The sequence below is a fragment of the Pelophylax lessonae genome (genome assembly GCF_965119305.1).
Source record: "Pelophylax lessonae genome assembly, chromosome: 2".
Taxonomy (NCBI): domain Eukaryota; kingdom Metazoa; phylum Chordata; class Amphibia; order Anura; family Ranidae; genus Pelophylax; species Pelophylax lessonae.
In genome coordinates, this window is record NC_138769.1 from 594907074 (window position 1) to 594927359 (window position 20286).

The 20286-nt window shown below is 43.1% G+C and overlaps 1 protein-coding gene across 1 annotated transcript in view; it reads left to right on the forward strand.

Annotated features, from left to right (window-relative positions):
- Positions 1-207: 207 nt before the first annotated feature.
- LOC309546157 (uncharacterized protein) overlaps positions 208-20286 on the forward strand; it is a 57240-nt gene continuing 37161 nt past the window's right edge. The window contains exons 1-4 of the mRNA XM_082245697.1: positions 208-304; positions 3641-3767; positions 11736-11831; positions 19625-19721. Coding sequence (XP_082101823.1) covers positions 212-304; positions 3641-3767; positions 11736-11831; positions 19625-19721 — 413 coding nt within the window. The 5' untranslated portion in view covers positions 208-211. The remainder of the gene's footprint in view (positions 305-3640; positions 3768-11735; positions 11832-19624; positions 19722-20286) is intronic.

The window sequence follows — 20286 nt, forward strand, 5'->3', positions numbered from 1 at the left end:
TCCTCCACCTGTCAGAAGTTTTGGCTTTATATTTTAAGTAACCCTTTTAATTTACACTTGCCCTGACAGTTCTGTGATTTTTTTCATCTGCTTCAGTTATGCAACACTTTCATGGTCTGTGCTGCTTTTATTCAAGGTTTGAAAATGGTTTACCACTCGGTTATGGAGTTCAACTCATTTTAACCTTCTCCCCTGAAGTCTTTTTAGCCAAATGGATTCAGAAGATCTCCTCCAGTGTCCATATGACAAACACCACATGATTCGTGTTAGCCGCTTTCAGCAACATCTTGTAAAGTGCGAAGAGGTGAGTGTCTTACATTTACACGAAGAACAGAATGTTAAAGTAGCTTAAAACAGAATGTCATCTAGTAGCAGACAGGCTAGATTCCACCGTTTGCATTTGATTGCCTTGACGTACATTATGATGTTTGACCTCAGTACCAATTAGATTGCAATGTGCATGGACGAGTGTTTTGATGCATTTCCACTGATTTTAATTGAAAACTTATCAGTGGGGAAAATGGGTAGGTACGAATCATCCAGTCAGCAAGGGTCCCTGTGCAGAAATGTTTTACTGCTCTCTGCCAGCCCCCCATCCGAGTAGGCTTAGAACAATTTTCAGCTATAAGGGCCAGTGAGAGCTGAAGACTAATTCACGTGGCTACAAATATTGATCATTGGCTTGTGACCCATGCATTTATAACACATCGAATTGTAAAATATTTAAGGGTTTTTTTTCTTCTGCTGTAGCAAATTGCATCATGCTTTGCAGGGGTCTTTCGCCTTCCTCTGGATCAACTGTGGATATAGGATTTTGTATATGGGATTGTATTTATATTTTTAATTGATTGAACTAGATAGACTTGTCTTTTTTCAACCTGACTATAACTGTTTACTGAATATTTTCCTTCTTAATTAGTGGTTGACATAAATGCCTTCATTGGTGGCAAAATGGCTACATTGGTGGTCAGTAAAATGCCCCTAATGGATATTCTGTGAGAGATGATGCCCTGTTATATAGTGCCAGAGTGAATCAACCCTCTTCATTGGTGTGAGTGGGGGGAAATGGGCCCCCCCTTCATTGAAAGTTGAGGGCATAGTCTTAGACTGAAACTAAACTAGGGTACTTTCAGTCTTTGAAAATGACCCTGGCTGTCATCTGGCAACAGAACTTCTGTGGCTAATTACAGGCAGGGGTAGCCCCAACCAACACCTCACTTTACTCACTTCAAACCTTCTAGCCTAGGCACTTGTAATGCCAGTAAAGCCTGTCTGGAGCCTCCTGGGAAATTGTAATAGTAGATCTCCACCAGGTTCTTTATGTAGAATGCACTCCATAGACAGCAGCACACAATGCCAGGTCTCCTTGTGGGCAAGAGAAGCATCTGAAGTATTAGTGGTGTTGGAACTCACAGATCAGTGCCTATGAATATTAGGCACAGAAGGTATTTTAAGAAAAACATACAGCTTTAAAAGCACAATATATGCATGGCTGCATTTGGAAAAATAAAGCTGAACTCTATGCAAAAAGGGGGGTTGTGTAATTCTCGCGCTGTCTAGTAGTTGTATCCACCTAAATCCTTCAATGCTGCAGGTACTGTTATTGGTAACCTTCACAATTCTGATACATATAGCAGGGGGGAGTACCACGCTTCAAAGGTGCTTCTGTGTTAAACTAATACTGTGTTGGTCTAATTAAAATAAATCGTATAAATCTTATATGTAAAGTGCCTAAGTGCTTCAGTGATTCATATAGTGTATGTAATGACACTTCTACATATAAATACCATTCATGTGTACATCAAATATAAATTAATAAATAAATAAATGATTGTGCTCTTAAAGCAACAATAAAATCTCAATAGGTGGTATAAATACATAAATATATAAAAGTGCATAAGTGTCCTTTAAACTTATTGAACTGTGCTCAAACAAATCTTCCTCTCAAAATTGCATGCAGGTGCTCTTCAGTGCAGTGACCACTAGGTGTCCTAAGCGCTCACCTCCATTCCTTCCATAATACACCTTATACTGTGTGTCTGAGATGTGTTCCTTGCTCCTCTATGCCGCTTGAAAAGCTGCTGATTACCGAATTTTCTCCTTATATGGGGATCGGTTTGCCAGGAAATGTATGGAGGACCTTTAGATCTCCAAAATAAATGGGCCAATATAGTGAAGTATAGCCAGTACTTTATTAAAAAATACAGAGTAACACTCACATTGATTTCGTCTTTCTCAATTGCATAGCATAGCAGATATGGGTCAAAGGATGCCGATACATCACTTCCGGTGCTCTATCCTACGTGTTACGCTGCGTGCCGACGCAGCTTCTTCCAGGGATAACCCGCCCACCGCTGTGACGCCCTTTTTATAGCACTAGAACCGGAAGCGGATACTCCGCCATTTTCTTTGTGTATGCGATGTTTACTTTAGACCGGAAACTGTTTCTCGGCCACAGGAATTGGCAAATACAGAACTGCAGAAAAATGGCCGAGAAACTGTTTCCGGTCTAAAGTAAACAAAGTATTACACAAAGAAAATGGCGGAGTATCCGCTTCCGGCTCTAGTGCTATAAAAAGGGCGTCACAGCAGTGGGCGGGTTATCCCTGGAAGAAGCTGCGTCGGCACGCAGCGTAACGCGTAGGATGGAGCACCGGAAGTGACGTATCGGCATCCTTTGACCCATATATGCTATGCAATTGAGAAAGACGAAATCAATGTGAGTGTTACTCTGTATTTTTTAATAAAGTACTTGCTATACTTCACTATATTGGCCCATTTATTTTGGAGATCTAAAGGTCCTCCATATATTTCCTGGCAAACCGGTCCCCATATAAGGAGAAAATTTGGTAATCAGCAGCTTTTCAAGCGGCATAGAGGAGCAAGGAACACATCTCAAAGACACACAGTATAAGGTGTATTATGGAAGGAATGGAGGTGAGCGCTTAGGACACCTAGTGGTCACTGCACTGAAGAGCACCTGCATGCAATTTTGAGAGGAAGATTTGTTTGAGCACAGTTCAATAAGTTTAAAGGACACTTATGCACTTTTATATATTTGTGTTTATACCACCTATTGAGATTTTATTGTTGATTTAAGAGCACAATAATTTATTTAATTTATATTTGATGTACACATGAATGGTATTTATATGTAGAAGAGTCATTACCTACACTATATGAATCACTATATGAATCACTGAAGCACTTAGGCACTTTACATATAAGATTTATACGATTTATTTTAATTAGACCAACAGTATTAGTTTAACACAGAAGCACTTTAGAAGCGCGGTACCCCCCCCCCCCCCCCCCTGCTATAAAGCTGAACTCTAGTCTCTAGGTTTTCACTGTCCAGTCACAGGTTGGGGTGGGTGCAGAACAGCGTGGGTATGATGCTGGATATTCGACTAATAGCAGCGTGTAGTTCTAAGCACTAAAGGGGAGTGATTTCAATTGAAAACAAATATTGCAACAAAAGCTGCCTTTTATTTTCTTTCAAATGGCTATTTTTACCCTGCTTTAAGTTCTGTTTTAACATATATGGCTGTCTTGGATGTATTTCAATCAACTTTTATGGATCTGAGTTTGTGATGTAAACACTAAAGTAAACTTTTATGTCCCAATTTCTATGTTCTAGAACAATAAAGCTGTAGCAAAAGGACTGGCCACTTGTCCATTCAATGCTCGCCACAGAGTACCCAAAAAAGAACTTGAGTTGCATATGCAGACCTGTGAGAACAAATGTCCCCTGGAGCCTCTTCCTGGTAAAGTAATTCAAAGCGCAATATTTTTTGCTTTTCTGCTGGCATTTCAAGTACAACAGACAGAAGATCTCCAACAAATGTGATGCAGGCGTTTCCAGTGTCTTTGCATACTACACATCTAACCTGTTTACCCAGAAAAAAGGGTATTAAATGATTTATCCTTTTAAAATGAAATTTATGGGATCACATTTTTCTTTAAAATCAGACCTATTCCTCTAGGTAATCTGAAGTACATGGAAACTTTTTGCTTAGATGGATCAGTGTCAAAACTTTTTTTTTTTTTTTTAAGTGACCCTGTCACAATATTAAATTATAGTAAAAACTTTACCTAATGAAGTCTTGGCTGGTGCTTCTTTATACCGTGCATGCATGCTGGGGCTTTTCATTTTTATAGGTAGCCATACTCATGACAGACCTTTAGTAGTCCCTCAGGAGGATGGCTTACCCATAAATATAAATTGGGCCAGGGCACACAATGTCAGAGAAAAGATTGCGTGATTAGGGCTAGCTGTAAGCATTATCATAGTAAATCCCTCAACATCCTTATTGCAGCAAACCTAAGTGACATTGTAGTTTAAACAAAGCCATACCTGTTGATCTCCTGGTACCACTGCAGTTCTTACTGGTTCCTCCTGCTGACCACCACATTATGTTTGTCCTGTGACATGTGGAGGTCAGCAGGAGGAACCATGAAGGCTGCAGGGGTCAAAGAGATCATGTGTCAGTTTCCCTGTGGAATTCATAAAATGTGGAGATATACATGAAGCTAAACTACATTATCACATGAAAAAGTAAAAAAAAAAAAAAAAAAATCTGTACTTAAAGCAGCGTTCCACTGGTTTGCCTTCTCCTCCTTCTGCTGCCCCATTTGGCACCTTTTTGGGGACGGGTACCGGTTTTTGACAAATGCTTGTCTCCACTTCTGGGGGACCTCGCAGCGACCTCCTTCCCCTACTGCCGGGCCATTCACAAAGTGCAGCGTGCTTCTCGCATGTGAAGTAGGGTACCAACTGTTCACTACTGGTTTCCCTTACAAGGAATGGCGGCGGGGTTTTGCTTGCGTCTATCTAGCAAGGTTACTTTGCAGTATAATCAGTGTGTTATAATCAGTGAATAAATGTGCTTTTACTATACAAAACAATCTGTACATACAAAACGATTGCAATATTAGGAACATAATACAAGACTGGCAGATACAGATAAGTATTCTTGATATACATTTAACTAAAGAGGTTTCCCGCCATGGAGTCCCGTTGCTATTATGCAACATGGCACAGGTAATCGGGACCAGACATTTGCTTCTTGGATGTTCTGGGTGAGGCTGCTCTTAACAACTTGGCTTGGGGGATGGTATATTCCTTATACAAAAGTACCACTGCTCAACATCCTTTTCACATTCCTGAGGAAAAAGGGCTCGCTTATCCATTGTTTGGACAGTGACTTCACCTTTTGAAGGGGAAGGGTGGGCTTGGTAATACTGCAATCCTCAAGCCTTACATCATAAAGGTATAAGCTATACATAAGACCTTATATGGCTTATTGAGGCTTAGAATGCAGTGAGCCACTTTATTTTTAAGGAAATATATACTATGCAATTTCCACAACACTCCACCCCTCACCCTCATAGAATGCCTCCAACTTTACATAAAGGCAGCATGTCAGAAAGCCCCTGATAAATGTAAACAAAAAAGAATAATTCTCCCACCCCCTGGTTTATCTTAAATAAAAAACTAAACAATTTGCCTTGAATACAACCCCCTCCTAGAACTGAGAACGTGTTTCAGTCTTTGGCTAAACGTTCATTAGAAAAGTCCAATCTAACGTTCTTTAGAAACCAGTCCGGGCTTGTAATACATCAAAGGCCTTCCTCTCCATAGCTCTTGCGGTCTTCCATCATTCTGTCCATCATGTAACCACTTTCTCTGGTCTTCCTATGGATCAAATCGGAGACAGCCTGTGGAGTGGTAAACAAAGTGGATTATCTGTTGCTTCTAATACATATACAGTAGACCTCCGGCCCTTCAGCTACAATCTCTCCTCTAACTGACTTCTTGCCTGGATCTCTGACCAACACTTTTCCACCTGCCTGTATCCACTTCTGACCCTCCCAAAGAACATCAACAGGGAGGAGAGGAAATATACTGATATTTCCTAGAAGATCACTGCTGTTTATTTTGGAAGGTTTGATATTTTAGAGCCTCACGTTCCACTCTTGCGGAGAAGTATCCACTAACCAGTGTCCCAGCCACTGTCTTGAAGCTCATCTGCCAATGCAAATATAGCTTCAAACCTTCCTGCTAGATTCCCTTTCATTCCTAGATAGGCTTCAGCTTCAGATACGTCACTCTGTCATGGGAAGCAGTAACTTGGTACCTGTTAAAACCTGTTTTCAGGAACCTTGTGTAAATACTGAACTCTGCACTCTAGTGGAATCTGCACCCCAGCCCCAACCATCCTTTCATATGGTGTGCTTTTGGCTAGTGGCCTAGAATGTAACATGACTGTCTGTGTGAGGACCCGAACCCATCCCCTTAGTATACTTGTGGGTGTAAGTTTGCGTATCTGGTCCTTCAATAGCCCATTGTATCTTTCAATCAAATCAGCTGCCTGTGGATGGTATGGGATGTGGCACAACCAGTACACTCCAGAATCTTTGGCCCATTGCTGTACTGTTGATCCGGTGAAGTGTGAGCTGTTATCACTTTGGACTTGTTTGGGACAGCTATAAGCAACAACCAATTTTCTGTAGCAGTTGAAGCGTTGTGGCTTGATCTGCATGTTTGCAAGGATGAACAAACGTCCTGAATAGGTGTCCACTGCAGTGCAACAATACCTCAGCCCATTGTTTCCCTGGGGCAGGGGACCGAAGAAGTCAATCTGCCAAATCTCTGCAGGCCTCTCGCCCCTCTTAATCGATCCGGTGGAGTACTTTTGCAATGGCCATTGTCGCACTTCTCCACACACTGTACAGTTCCCTATTACAGTACTTATGTCCATTGATATGGGCAATCCTCTGTGCTGTGCCCATTCATATGTTGCTTTCTGCCCCAAAATTCCAGATTGCTTGTGGGCCCAGTTGGCCAAGTTCATTAAGACAGGATCAATTGGCACAACTGCATTCACCTTGGCAGTTTTGTCTGCCACTCTGTTATAGTTCTCAAAGTCTGGGACCAGGGGCACATGTGCATCAACATGCCCCACTTTTATGGTGCGGGAGGGAGCTTCCTTCCAGATGTAGTCCCATACTTCCTTGCCTCCCCACACCACCTTTCCATGAATCAACCATTCATTGGACTTCCACGTGGGCATCCAAGTTGTCAGTCCTTTAAAAACCGCCCAGCTGTCAGTGTAGATAGTGACATGGGAAGAAAGACCCTCTTGAAGAGTCATCACTACAGCTTTCAACTCCTCTGCATACTGACTGGACCCTCCAATTCCGGTCTCCTGCAGGACTGTCTGTACTTGGGTTGTAGGCTGCTGCTGTCCATTTAGGCCGAGGCGAGGGCTGTGTAGGCCCCAAACAGGTACTTCTCTAGGGGCGTGTATCTCTTCTGTGCCCCTGTCGGTTGTTTGGGCCAAAATCCAATGGGTATTGCTCAGTGCCCTCTTTTCATTTGGCTGTCACAGACTCCAAGATATTGTACCATCCTGCTCAACTACATCCACCTGAAATGGTACTCCTTGTCTCATGGGTCCCAATCCTTGATGCTGCAAAATGGCTTCTTTAGCAGCCAGGAATGTGGTCCGCTGCTCTGAACCCTATGTGAACTCAGTTTTTTTTCTTGTGACATTGTATATAGGCCTCAGAATCAGTCAAAGATGTGGGATGACGATCTACAGAATCCCACAACTCCAATAAACTTCTGCGCCTCCTTTTTGGTAGTAAGAGGCCACATTGCCTGGATAGTTTGCACAACTGTCTCTGGCAATCAGTCCATGACAAATCGTTGGAGAATGAAGGTAGCCTTGAGGAAGGACAGTGAGTACTGGCGGCCATCCCACGCAAAGGAAAACTGGTCCTGACACTCTGGTTCTATCAAAATTGAGAAGAAAGCATTAGCCAGGTCTCACAGCATGATTTTCTCCTGCCTCTTTGGCAATTTTCTCAATGATTGAGATCATATCAGGTACAGCTGACTTTAATGGAGGTGCCACTTTGTTTAGACCTCTGTACTGGGAACACCAGAGAAGAGAATTGACTTACAGCAGGTCTAAGGATCCCTACTCAACAAGTTCTTGAATAGTCTCCCCAATTTGTGGCCTCCAAGAAGTCTGAATTGCTTGAGACAGACTGGCTTCTCTGGTGGAGGAATAAAGACAGGGGATCTATTTTGCATGACCTCTGACCACAGCCTTCACTGCCCTAACCACATACGTTTTATCAGGATACCGGAATGTGAATGTATCTTGTTAAGTCTGAATAGATTGACCTTGAAGTACATCCATCCCAAGAATATTTTCAGGTAACTGTTACCAAAACATTTTTCCAAAATCCTGGTCCCTTGCCAATAGCCAATTTCACCTGTGTCCTAACTGCTGGTGTGGTTTGCCCTCCCAAACCTTCTACATAAATCACTTCTCCTTTGTGATGGGAAGGATCTCCTTGCAAAAGTGTAACTTCAGCTCCAGTATCCACTAAAGCCATGACATGTGTAGAAGACTTCCCCCACCATAGTGACAGGTGCATATGGGCATCGGTCTCCTTATGTCACTGTCCTTACTGCTATTACAGGAGACCCACCTTCCCTTCACAAAGAATAAGGAACCTCCCAATCCCCTTTTCTGATTCTCTCCAACTCCTCCCTAGGATAAAGGGATTTGGGTTTGGGTTCATGTGCAGTTTTTGGGAATGGTTTTGGGGCTAACAGGAGGGGTCTGTTCTGTTTTCTCTAAATCTATGCTGATATCTTCACTAAACCCTGACCGTTTTCTCCACTAAATGTTTCCACATCAACATTTCTGCAGTAGAGATCCCCTTTGTCATCTTTAGGTACTTCTGCCTTTAATAGGCCCACCCCTATTTGTTTCCTAGAGATAACTAGCCTGATTTTCTCTTTGCCTCCTGTTTTCTCTCCCATATTCCCTTTCTTCTCCTTTTAAAAGTTCTTTTCAGCCTGTTCTCTTCCTGTCTGACCTTGACCTTATCTACTGCCCTGACAGGTTTTGTTTGTCTCCTAGCTCCTCCAACTGGCTTAAAAGGGTTGTTCGTGAATCTTGCTGTTTAAATCCAGGCCTCCCAGCAAGGACAATAAAGGAGCCCTGAGATTAAGTGTTGCAGACTTCATTAGCTTAGAGCGCAGAGCAGACGTGAAGGGTTCCATATCTGGACCCATCCATTCTGGAAATGTATTTAATCAGTTTATACAACCCATCTCACGTAACCTGGAAATACCCAAATACCCTCTCCTATTCTCCAGGAGTAGGTATTTTCCAGGTCACTAGGACTAGCGTATACTCGGACTATACCATCTCTCACGAGGTCTAAGTGAAAAATTCACACTAAACTCTCTGGCTTTTTGCATGGCCTGACGCAATTGTGGATCATGGGTTAATGCTCCCAAAGCCACTGCTTCCTTGCCTGACAAAACACTGTCCGCCCCTTCATCCCACAAACGTAAGAGCCAACTCAATAGGGGTTCCCTGGACCTCTGTTTGTATTTTGCCAGCTCATGGAGTTGTTTGTGTAAACGCCCTTACTACTTCAAATTCAACATCTCTGGGGTTGTGATATCGCACCTCCCCATCTGCCATATCCTCTCTATCATGTTGCCTTTTCCTATGCTTAGTAATGAGCGGTCTGGCACACTTTTTCTTTCCCATTGGATGATCATCAGAAACCTCAAACTCTATCACCTCATCCTCACTATCATTGGAGGAGAGCACCTCCTCACAATCCCAGTTTTGGGATGTGACAATGACACGTCCCCTGGCTTTACTAACGGATTTACAGCCCTCTTCCTTAAGGCATTAATGGATTTGGTCATGAGGGCTGCACACCGCTCTTGCAAATCATCAGCCTGACTAGCAGTGGGAACGCACACACTCTGAAGCAACTGCTAGCTGGCCATTTAATACCTTAACTTCTGCCTCTGCCTTCTCCCTTCTGTGATTCTGTATAGAGAGCATGAAGAAAGTATCCACCCACTGTGGACACTGTCCTCTTCTCTGCTTTACTTAAATCCAACCCTTTAAGGCTAAAATCTACAAAATGATCTGAGACTATCACCCCAAGTCTTATTCAAGGGAGAAGCATACTTTGCAAATACTTTAGCAAGAGGCTCTCACTCATTGTCTCTGGCCCAGATAGGTAAGCTGCACACTCCCTTCTGGACACCAGAAACCTCTGCAGCCTTGCTTTTCCTAAACATCTAACGCAGCATTGTTGCTTAGCACAAACTACACAATACATCACAGAAAAAGGTCTGCTTCAGTTGCATTCATACCACAATCCTGGCTTGAGCCCCCAAATGTTTTGCTTGCGTCTATCTAGCAAGGTTTATTTGCGGTATAATCAAGGAAGCTCAGACCTCTGCAGTGTATAAATGTGCTTTTACTATACAAAATAATCTGTACATACAAAACTATTGCAACATTAGGAACATAATACAAGAGTGGCAGATACAAAGATAAAGAAAATATATATCAAGAATACTTAACTAAAGATGTTTCCCACCATGGAGTCCCGTTTGCTGTTATGCAACATGGCACAGGTAATCGGGACCAGACACTTGGAAGGAAGCTCAGACCTCTGCAGTGTATAAATGTGCTTTTACTATACAAAATAATCTGTACATACAAAACTATTGCAACATTAGGAACATAATACAAGAGTGGCAGATACAAAGATAAAGAAAATATATATCAAGAATACTTAACTAAAGATGTTTCCCGCCATGGAGTCCCGTTTGCTGTTATGCAACATGGCACAGGTAATCGGGACCAGACACTTGCTTCATGGATGTTCTGGGTGAGACTGCTCTTAACAACTTGGGTAGTGGTACTTGTGTATAAGGAATATACCATCCCCAAGCCAACACCCTTGTCACATTCCTGAGGAGAAAGGGCTCGCTTATCCATTGTTTGGACAGGGACTTCACCTTTTAAGGGGGAAGGGTGGGCTTGGTCATACTGCATTCCTCAAGCGTTACATCAGAAAGGTATAAGCTATACATATGATCTTAAATGGCTTCTTGAGTCTTAGAATGCAGTGAGCCACTTTATTAATAAGGAAATATGTAATATGCAATTTCCACAACAGGCGGCAGCACCCGAGAGCTGATTGGAAAATCGGCGGGGGGTGCGGACATCGCAGGATCCCTGGACAGGTAGTGTCCTAAAAAGTCTGCAGCTACATTATTTTTTGGTGGGGGTCTGGAGCTTCAATTTAATTGTATATACATTCACAGGGATAATTATATCTGCTCATTAAACAATGTTGGTTCTACCTCTTGCTTGGCAGTGCTGCAAAATGTTTGCCTTGCAGATTTTTACTGAAAATACCCTGTGCAGTTAATGACTCGCGCATCTTGTGTAACTGGAGGCCATGTCACCTGCTCATTAGGTCACATGAGATTTGGGAGCAGCAGTCTTGTTGGTGATCTACAAAAGTTCCTTTTTTCACTCAAAGTAAGATTTAGCAATGTGGTTATTCACCCTGTTGGATGAAGTGTGTATTTAACAGCCAGTATATTTGAAGGGCCTGTGCAGGGAAAGAACTGTTAGAGCCATTGCTACTGAGGTTCTACATGTAACTAGTTAGTAATAAAAGTAATTGGCTGCCTTACCTGCCTTACCCAGACACCAGTCTTTACAGATCTGGATTTTGCAAAGCCAGGCTACTTCCACTTGGTTTACAAGTAGAATATAATGTTTAGGCAAAGATTATCCAGTTTTGTTTGCATTTAATGTGCAGTCTTTCAGAGAATTATGCCAGTGCATGTTAAACTAAGAGGTTTTTTATTTTTTTAGCATTTGGAATGGTAAACTATGAAGCTGAAGTAAAGCACAAAGCGGGGAATCTTTCAACATGGCAGTGCCCTCCATGTAAGGAGAGCTGGGAAGAAGGTAAAGTGTGTTGCCTGTATAAAGCTAGATTGTGTACAAGACTGTATCGTGGTCCCAGAGTCTGGCGGAAGAGTGGCACAGAATCCAAGTTGCATGCGGTCCAGTGTGAAGCTTCCAGTCAGTGATTAGGGGAGCCATGTCATCTGCTTGTGTTGGTCCACTGTGTTTTATCAAGTCCAAAGCCAGCACAGCCCTGTACCAGGAAACTCGAGTACTTCATGCTTCCCTCTGCTGACCAGCTTTATTGAGATGCTAATTTCATTTTCCAGCAGAGCTTGGCACCTGCCCACTCTGCCAAAAGTACCAATACCTGGTTTAATGATCATGGTATCACTGTGCTTGATTGGCCAGCAAACTCACCTGAAATAAACCCCATAGAGAATCTGTGGCATATTAGGAGTAATGACACCAGACCCAACAATGTAGACGCGCTAAAGGCTGCTATCAAAGTAACCTGGGCTTCCATATCACCTCAGCAGTGCCACAGGTTGATCGCCTCCATGCCATGCTGCATTAATGCAGTAATTCATGCAAAAGGAGTCCCGACCACAAGTATTGAGTTCATACTATACTGTTCATTTACATACTTTTCAGTAAGCCAACATTTCTGTATCAAAAATCCTTTCTTTTATTGGTCTTAATTTCTGAATTTCATGTTTTCACTAGCTGTAAGCCATAATCATCAAAATTAAGAGAAATCCTTGAAATGTATTACTCCGTGTGTAACGCATCTATATAAAATGGGAGTTTAACTTTTTGATATTCTAATTTTAAGATGCACTGATATGACGCCCCAACTTCTGCCGCTCTGACCGGGTCTCCCGTCCCACCTGGGAGAACCGAGCAACAAGCCGGCACATCCCCTTGCTGGTTAGTCCCGAACAAAGCCGTATTCTGCTTTGATTGGGTCTCCGATTATGTAACCTGAAAGCGACGTCACGTCGTCCCTTCTGGTTTACTCGGCTGCCGGGGGCGCCAATTTAAAAAAAGTCAGTATTCAGAAATGCATTTTTCCTCGTTTTTTCACATGGGATGTTTATTTTTATTGCTGTCACAAGGAATGTAATTGGATTTTTACTGTGTTAAAAATAAAATCGGGAAAAAAACGGTGTTCAAATAATACATGTGAGATATCGCTGCGATCACCAGAGCGAGAGCAATAATTCTAGCAAAAGACTTCTGTAACACTAAACTGGTAACTGTTAATAGCGTCACCTATGGAGATTTTTAAGTACCATAGTTTGTCACCATTCCACGAATGTGTGCAATTTTAAACTGTAACCTATTGGGTATCTATTTACTCTGCGTGACATCTTTCACAATATACCAAAAATTGGGCTAACTTTACTGGTTATATTTTTTAAATTCAGTGAATTTATTTTTTCCAAAATTGCGTTTTTAAAAGACTGCTGCGCAAATACCACGTGAAAAAATATTGTAATGACCGCCATTTTATTCTCCAGTGTCTGGTAAAAAAAATACGTTTGAGGGTTCAAAGTAATTTTCTAGAAAAAAATATTGATTTTTAACTTGAAACGTATTTTAGAATAGGTTTGGTCCTTAAGTGGTTAATATAACTTGGATTACAAAATCTTCAGTTTTACTCAGATTGATGCAAAAATACACCCCACAACTAAAAAATACATCTAGTATTTTGTATGACTGTACGGAGTGATGCTACATCCTTCAAAATACAGCAGCAGTAAATCTGTGAATTCATGATACCATCAATGAAATGCAGCTCGCCAATACCAGCAGCACTTATGCAGCCCAACAGGACATTTCCACCACCATGTTTCACTGTAGTAGGCACTAGTGATGGTACGCACCAGAACACCGCGAACAGAGAAAGTTTGTTCGAACGAACCCCATTGAAGTCTATGGGACTCGAACCTCGAAAATCAAACGGCCTCATTTTGAAGGCTTAAATGCAAGTTATTGCCCCAAAAAAGTGTATGGGGATCTGGGTCCTGACCTGGGAAACATGTAGCAATGGAAAAAGTTTTTAAAAACAATCTTTTTTTAAAAGAGCACTGATTTTAATGACGCTTAAAGTGAAACTATAAAAATGAAAAATTCCTTCAAATATTGTGCCTGGGGGGGGGGTCCCCTGAATGTGCCTGTAAAGTAGTGCATCTCTACAATGTATGTAGCCTGCTGCAGCAATACTGACATTTGTAAAGCAAAAATGTCATGTACAAATATACATACAAATTTCAAATTGCATGTACTTGTCATACAGGTGCAGAAAAATTGGGCCTTGGTTGTTGGTGGTGCCTGAACACCGTAACCCCTCGCATGTACTCTTGCTGGGTGCAGGAACGGGCCCTGCTACTAAAAAATCCATACAAATTTGAAATCGCATGTACTTGTAATAAAGGTTCCAAAAATTGGGCCTTTGCTGTTGGTGGTGACTGAACACTGTAACCAACCCTTCAGTTACTCTTGCTGGGCACAGGAATGGGACTTGCTGGTAAGAATTCCATACAAATTTGAAATCACATGTACATGTCATAGAGGTGCAGAAAAATTGTGCCTTGGGTGTTAGTGGAGCTTGAACACTGCAACTCCTGGCAGTTACTCTTGCTGGGCGCATGAACGGGCCCTGCTGGTAAAAATTCCATACTTATTTGAAATTGGAAAAGATCAAGTGTTGTATGTGTTATCAGCGATCTAGTGGGGGCACTTTGCTGTCATCTGACCTGGCAAAGGTTGGGTGGTGGCAATGCAAACTGGCTGGAGTGATGGGGACCTGGAAGGTTAGTATCGGCAGGAACTGAAACTGAAATTGGGCCTTTGCCGTAGGTGGTGCCTGAACACTGTAACCAAGCCCTCGCAGTTACTCTTGCTGGGAGCAGGAACAGGACCTGCTGGTAAGAATTGCATACAAATTTGAAATTGCATGTACTACAAAGGTGCCAAAAATTGGGCCTTTGGTGTTGGAGGTGCCTGAACACCGTAAACCCTCAGTTGGCAGGGCACAGAGACAGGGCCTGCTGTTAAAAATGACATACGACATTTAAATTGTATGCACCTGTCATACAAGTGCAGAAAAATTAGGCCTTGGGGGTTGGTAGTGACCTAAACCAAAAACATTGTTGGAAGCTAGCAGAATCAAGGTAGAGGAATAGGATAGGCAGCATATGCAGTCTTCAAGGGATGGCAGACCCCTAGAAAATTCAATCTGTTACATCAGCATCAGGGGCCTGATATCTCTTGTTGATCCAGGACTGGTTAATTTTGATGAAGTCAACTGGTCAACAGTCTGTGGACAGACGCACTCTTTTGTCTGTCACAAAACCTCCAGCAACACTGAACGTCCGTTCGGAAACGACGCTGGAAGCAGGACAGGCCAGTAGCTCCATTTCATATTGAGCAAGTTCTGGCCAGTGGTCCATCCTCAAGACCCAGTAAGCCAGTGGCTGTGCAGCTGGAAAGGTCTCCAAGTCTGCTCTTGCGCCTAGGTAATCATGCACCATATAATGGAGACGCTGGCGATGGTTGCTTAAACCCAACAGCCCTGGGTGCTGCTGAGGACAAAAGAACTGTTTAAAGCCATCAGTCAGCCGGCCGCCTTCTCCACCGCTCCTCCTTTGGCTGAACGATGCTTTAGAAACACACCCAGAGTATGTTGACCTCCCAGTGTCTGGAAAGGCGTTACACAATTTTTTTTTTTCAAGGCCTCCAAGATATTTCATCCTCTGCTCCCTCTGCAAAGGCAGGATGAGCTCTGAAACTTTACCCTTGTCACGTGGATCAAGAAGGGTAGCCAACCAGTAATTATCCCTCTCCTTGATAGCCCAAATCCTTGGGTCCTTTCGCAGGCTTTGCAGAATCAGGGAGCCCATGCAACATAAGTTGGAGGAGGCATGAGCTTCTGGGTCACTAAGGATGACCTTGTCAGCAGGAGCAACCCCCCCCAACCACGTACAACTCCTGGGGTTTCTGGGGAATCAAAACCATCCCTTGAAGACTGCTGTATGCTACCCTCTTCCTCTACATCCATGCTGCCAAAATCCTCATCCTCCTCCTCCCTCCTTTGTGTTTTGTGGCCCTGCAGGAATGATATCTGCATAAAGGGGGCCTTGTGAGGAAAGGAAATCCTACTCTTCCTGCCGCTGTTCTGCCTCAAGTGCCCTGTCCATGATTCCACGCAACGTGTGCTCCAGCAGGTAAACTAGCGGGATAGTGTAATTGATGCATGCATCATCCCGGCTCACCATCCTTGTGGCCTCCTCATGCATCCTTAATCAAAAGCCACTGGCGTGGCAAAAGAAAGCCAAGCTCCCCTGACCCTGTCCTTGTGCCATACTCACACAGGTACTCATTGATGGCCCTCTGCTGCGTGTAAAGCCGCTGCAGCATTGCCAACAATGAAGTTCCACCTGGTGGGCATGTCACAAATGAGGCGGTTGGTGGGCAGGTTGAATTCCCTTTGAATGACAGATACGCGAGCACTGGCATTGAGGAACAGCGGAAATGGCCACAGACATTTCTGGCCTGCCTCAGATCTTGGAAGCCCGGGTATCTGGTCAAGAAATGCTGCACCACCAGATTCAGAACATGTGCCAAGCATTGAACATGTGTCAAGTGTCCCTGTCGGAGGGTGGAGAGAAGGTTGGTGCCATTGTCGCATACAACCATTCCTGGCACAAGCGGCGTCAACCATCTCTGAGCCTGCCCCTGCAGAGCTGACAATCTCTACACTGGTGTGACTCCTATCCCCTAGACACACCAACTGAAGCACAGCATGGCATCTTTTAGCCTGACTGCGTAGCCCCTTGAACGCTTTGGTAGCACTGCTGCTGCAGAGGAGAATTGAGCAGAAGAGGACATGGAGGTGGGTGGAGTAGCCAGATGTGGCAGAACTAGCACCAGCTTTTTGGCGGCGTGGTGGCAAAACAAGCTGCAACACTGAACCCTGTCCTGCATCCACTCCACCAATTCTTCCACATGTTGTGGATGAATAGCGCGGGCAGCACCGGAAATAAAGGGTGGGCGTGCCCTGCCTGCAGAGGATGCAGTATGTTGACTGTGACCACCACTTTTCACAATGGTCATAGGTTGCTTGCCCTCTTTTCGTGGCCTGTGAGCGTCGGCCTCTCCTTTTGGACATGTTACAGAATATAGGGTTTACGCAACTGACCAATAGATAATGACCTGATATGCAATTGATAGCACTATAGATGAGCTGTGGTGGTTATAGATGTACGCAAGTGACCGAGTTATCAATACTCTCACTGATATCTGTAATCTATAATCCTATAGATGGATGATCGGTGATGCCTATAGAATGTTCCACAACTGAGCAATGGTTACTCTGGCTGATATCTGAAGTGTCTCCTATAGGTCTGTGAATATTATCGAATGTTGCAGAAACTGACCAATAACAATACTGACTGGTATCTGATGTAAAGAAAGCTCTCCCTACCTCACACAGGAACCTGGCCCTCCCTACACTGCAAGGAATGTCTCTCTGCACTGTCTGACTCAAAAAAAAAACTACTCTCCCCCTGTCTTAATCGTAAGCCTGTCCCTGTCTCATCGCCCGCACAATGACACTACACGCTGCGGCTGCGCAAGCAGCCTTTATGTAGTGTGTCGTGTAATTGGCCCCTGAGCCATGATTGGCTAAAGGCAGCCTGCCTTTAGTCCAATCATGGCAGAGATCATTTGATTGGCCAAAGCATGAGGTTTAGATGCATGCTTTGGCCAATCGCAACGCGCTGCACGCGCCGTGCATTATGGGAAACGCTTAATTCCCGCAAAGAAGCACATTTGTTCGTCATTCAACGAACTATCGAACAACCGATTTTCGAGTCAAACATAGGCTCGACTGGAAGTTCATCCCTAGTAGGCACCATGCATTTTTGATACTCACCTTTGCAATGCCAAACAGATTTGAAGCCATTTTTTAATGGGCTTTAGGAGAAGCTTCCTTCATGGATGACACCCATGCATGCCATACTCTGCAGTGTACGCTGTCTTGTCTTGGGAAACAATCACCCCAGTTTGGCTTTCTACTACTTTAGCTAGCTAACTGCAGTAAACTTGCATGGTGATTTTGTTTAACCCTTATCAGAAGATGCTCCCATCGTGTAAACTTCGTAGACATCTGAGAGATGGTTTCAGTTCCCTCTTTGTTAAATATTTGTATCACTTTTGCTACAGTATTCTGATTAAGTAAAGCTTTGCTGATCATCTTGTAGCCTTCCCCCTTTTGTAAAATTTTTTTTTTTTTTTCTCAGGCCTTGACCTTTCTCTTCCATGTGGTGCCATTGCTGACAGCATTAAATGAGAAAGGGGTTATCTTAACCACTTCTGGACCCGAAGAATTCTCCCACTTAACCTCCCTGGCAGTAATCCTGAGTGTGGCTTGGGGGTTAACTTTCAGTACCAAAACGGTAACCCCGAGCCACACTAGGGATTACCCTGTAGTGATACGTACCTTGTCCCCCGAGATCCCCTGATGTCCTTCCGCTATGTCCTGGCCGATGCCGACGGGAATTTGAAAAAAAAAAACTAAAGCACACATACACATTGTAATCTATCATGATTACATTACTGCGTGAAACCATTTCACCTCAGTTTTGTCCCTAGTGATTTGTCCAGTGCCCTCCCTGCACTTAAGTGTTTTCTGCCTGGAAACTTGAACGTCCATGGCGTCCAAAAAGCGTTTAGGTCAAAAGCTGTTTTAGACCAGCTAGAAAACAGCAATCGTGAATTGGAGTTACTTGAATAATTGCGCGATAGTGATCTGTGAGGGAATTAGTCATCGAACACTGAAAGCGACGATTCTGCGACGAAGCTCAGTGATGTGTGAACTTGGTGCTTTATTGACTGCGGTACAGATCAGTCGGTGTCCCCCAAGATTCCCATTTACTGCAGCACCTGGTATGCAAGACGTTGGAACACGACAATCCCCTGGGCATACTTACAATTATTTCTGATCAAAGAGGTTATTGAAAAAAATAGTTACTGAGACAAACGGGTACAAAGAGCAACAATTGGCTACTCTGCATTGGAGGTTTTCAAGAAGCAGAAAGTGGGAACCAGTGATCAAAGAGGACATTTGGAGATTGTTGGGCCTAATACGCCAGGAAGTAATACATTCCTTGCCACTCGATTGTTAAGGTTAATTTCACCTCATGTTGCTATAGAAAAGCATTTTCGTATCCAGCAATCTTTTCTTTCTGGAGAATTCTTTTCTTTTGCACTCATGCACATTTCTTTTTAAATTAGTTCTTACACTATTCTATCATGGATTAGAAAATCGTTTTTTTAAAAAAATTTCCAACATGCCCGATTACTCAAATTCGATGGCCGCACGAAAATCGACTGCTGCTGCAGCCTGCAATTGGTGCGAAATTCAAAATAAAATTCTTAGTTTTTGTAAGAAAATTATTTCGGAATTCCACCCCATGTATGGCCAGCTTTAGATATTATCTAATTTCCTGCTTGTATATCTGGGTAGAGGATCTGTATATAACTTTCAGCTATCACTTTGGAACTTTTAGAAAATCATAACCTGGCTGCAGTAAAAAAAAATATTTAAAAATCTGCAAAATTGGTTTATGTAGCACTGCTTTCTTGGACCCTAAACAAACTGGGCACATTCACAGCACCAAAGATATGGGAATGTGAGCGCCCCCCCTCCCTTAAAATCTTTTTTTTTTTTTAAAAAGACTGGACTTTTGTGAGCTTATTTGTATTTCTTTTGTCTAATGACGAGGGGAGTGTGCTTTTTTATTTATTTTTTTTTATTTTTATTAATGTATGTGTTTTTCTTTAAGAATCTGAAGCTGAAAGGTCTACCTTTGTTTTGCAAGAATATGGGAACTACTGTCCTTACAGTTCTCACGAAACCACTTTTGACAAGTGTACACCCAGGTTAGCTGTTTTTTGTACTTATGCATGGTCTGTCTCCGCTCTATAATTTTAGTTTTCATAGACGAATAGGTTTATTTGCTTTCTAGTAAGGTTGTGTTTTTTTTTTTTTTTTTAAGACCTTGCTCACACATGCATACTTAACCACTTCTATACTGGGCAGTTTCACCCCCTTCCCGTCCAGAACAATTCTTCAGCTTTCAGTGTCCACATTTTGAATGATTGCGACATTATATCCAAGTGAAATCTCCCCAGTCATCTTCCAGGATGGCCTAATGATGGGCTTCTCCCACCTAGCACAGGAAACACAATCTACATGCGTTTAAATACAGGTGCGAGACAGAATCCCTCAGTATTGCTTCCTCAGCCAGACAGGATCACTTCAAGAAATCTTAAAGCTTCATGCGGTCAGGCATCTGTCCTAGGTGGCAGGGGCCTCCTGACCCTGGCCTCTCCTAAACTGGGGCAGTGTCTTCATGGGGAGCCACAGTGGAGGCTTACCCGGTCCCTGGAGGGTTGCAGAGGATTGCACATTCTGTGCAGTGGCATGTTTTCTGTGCTCAGGTCA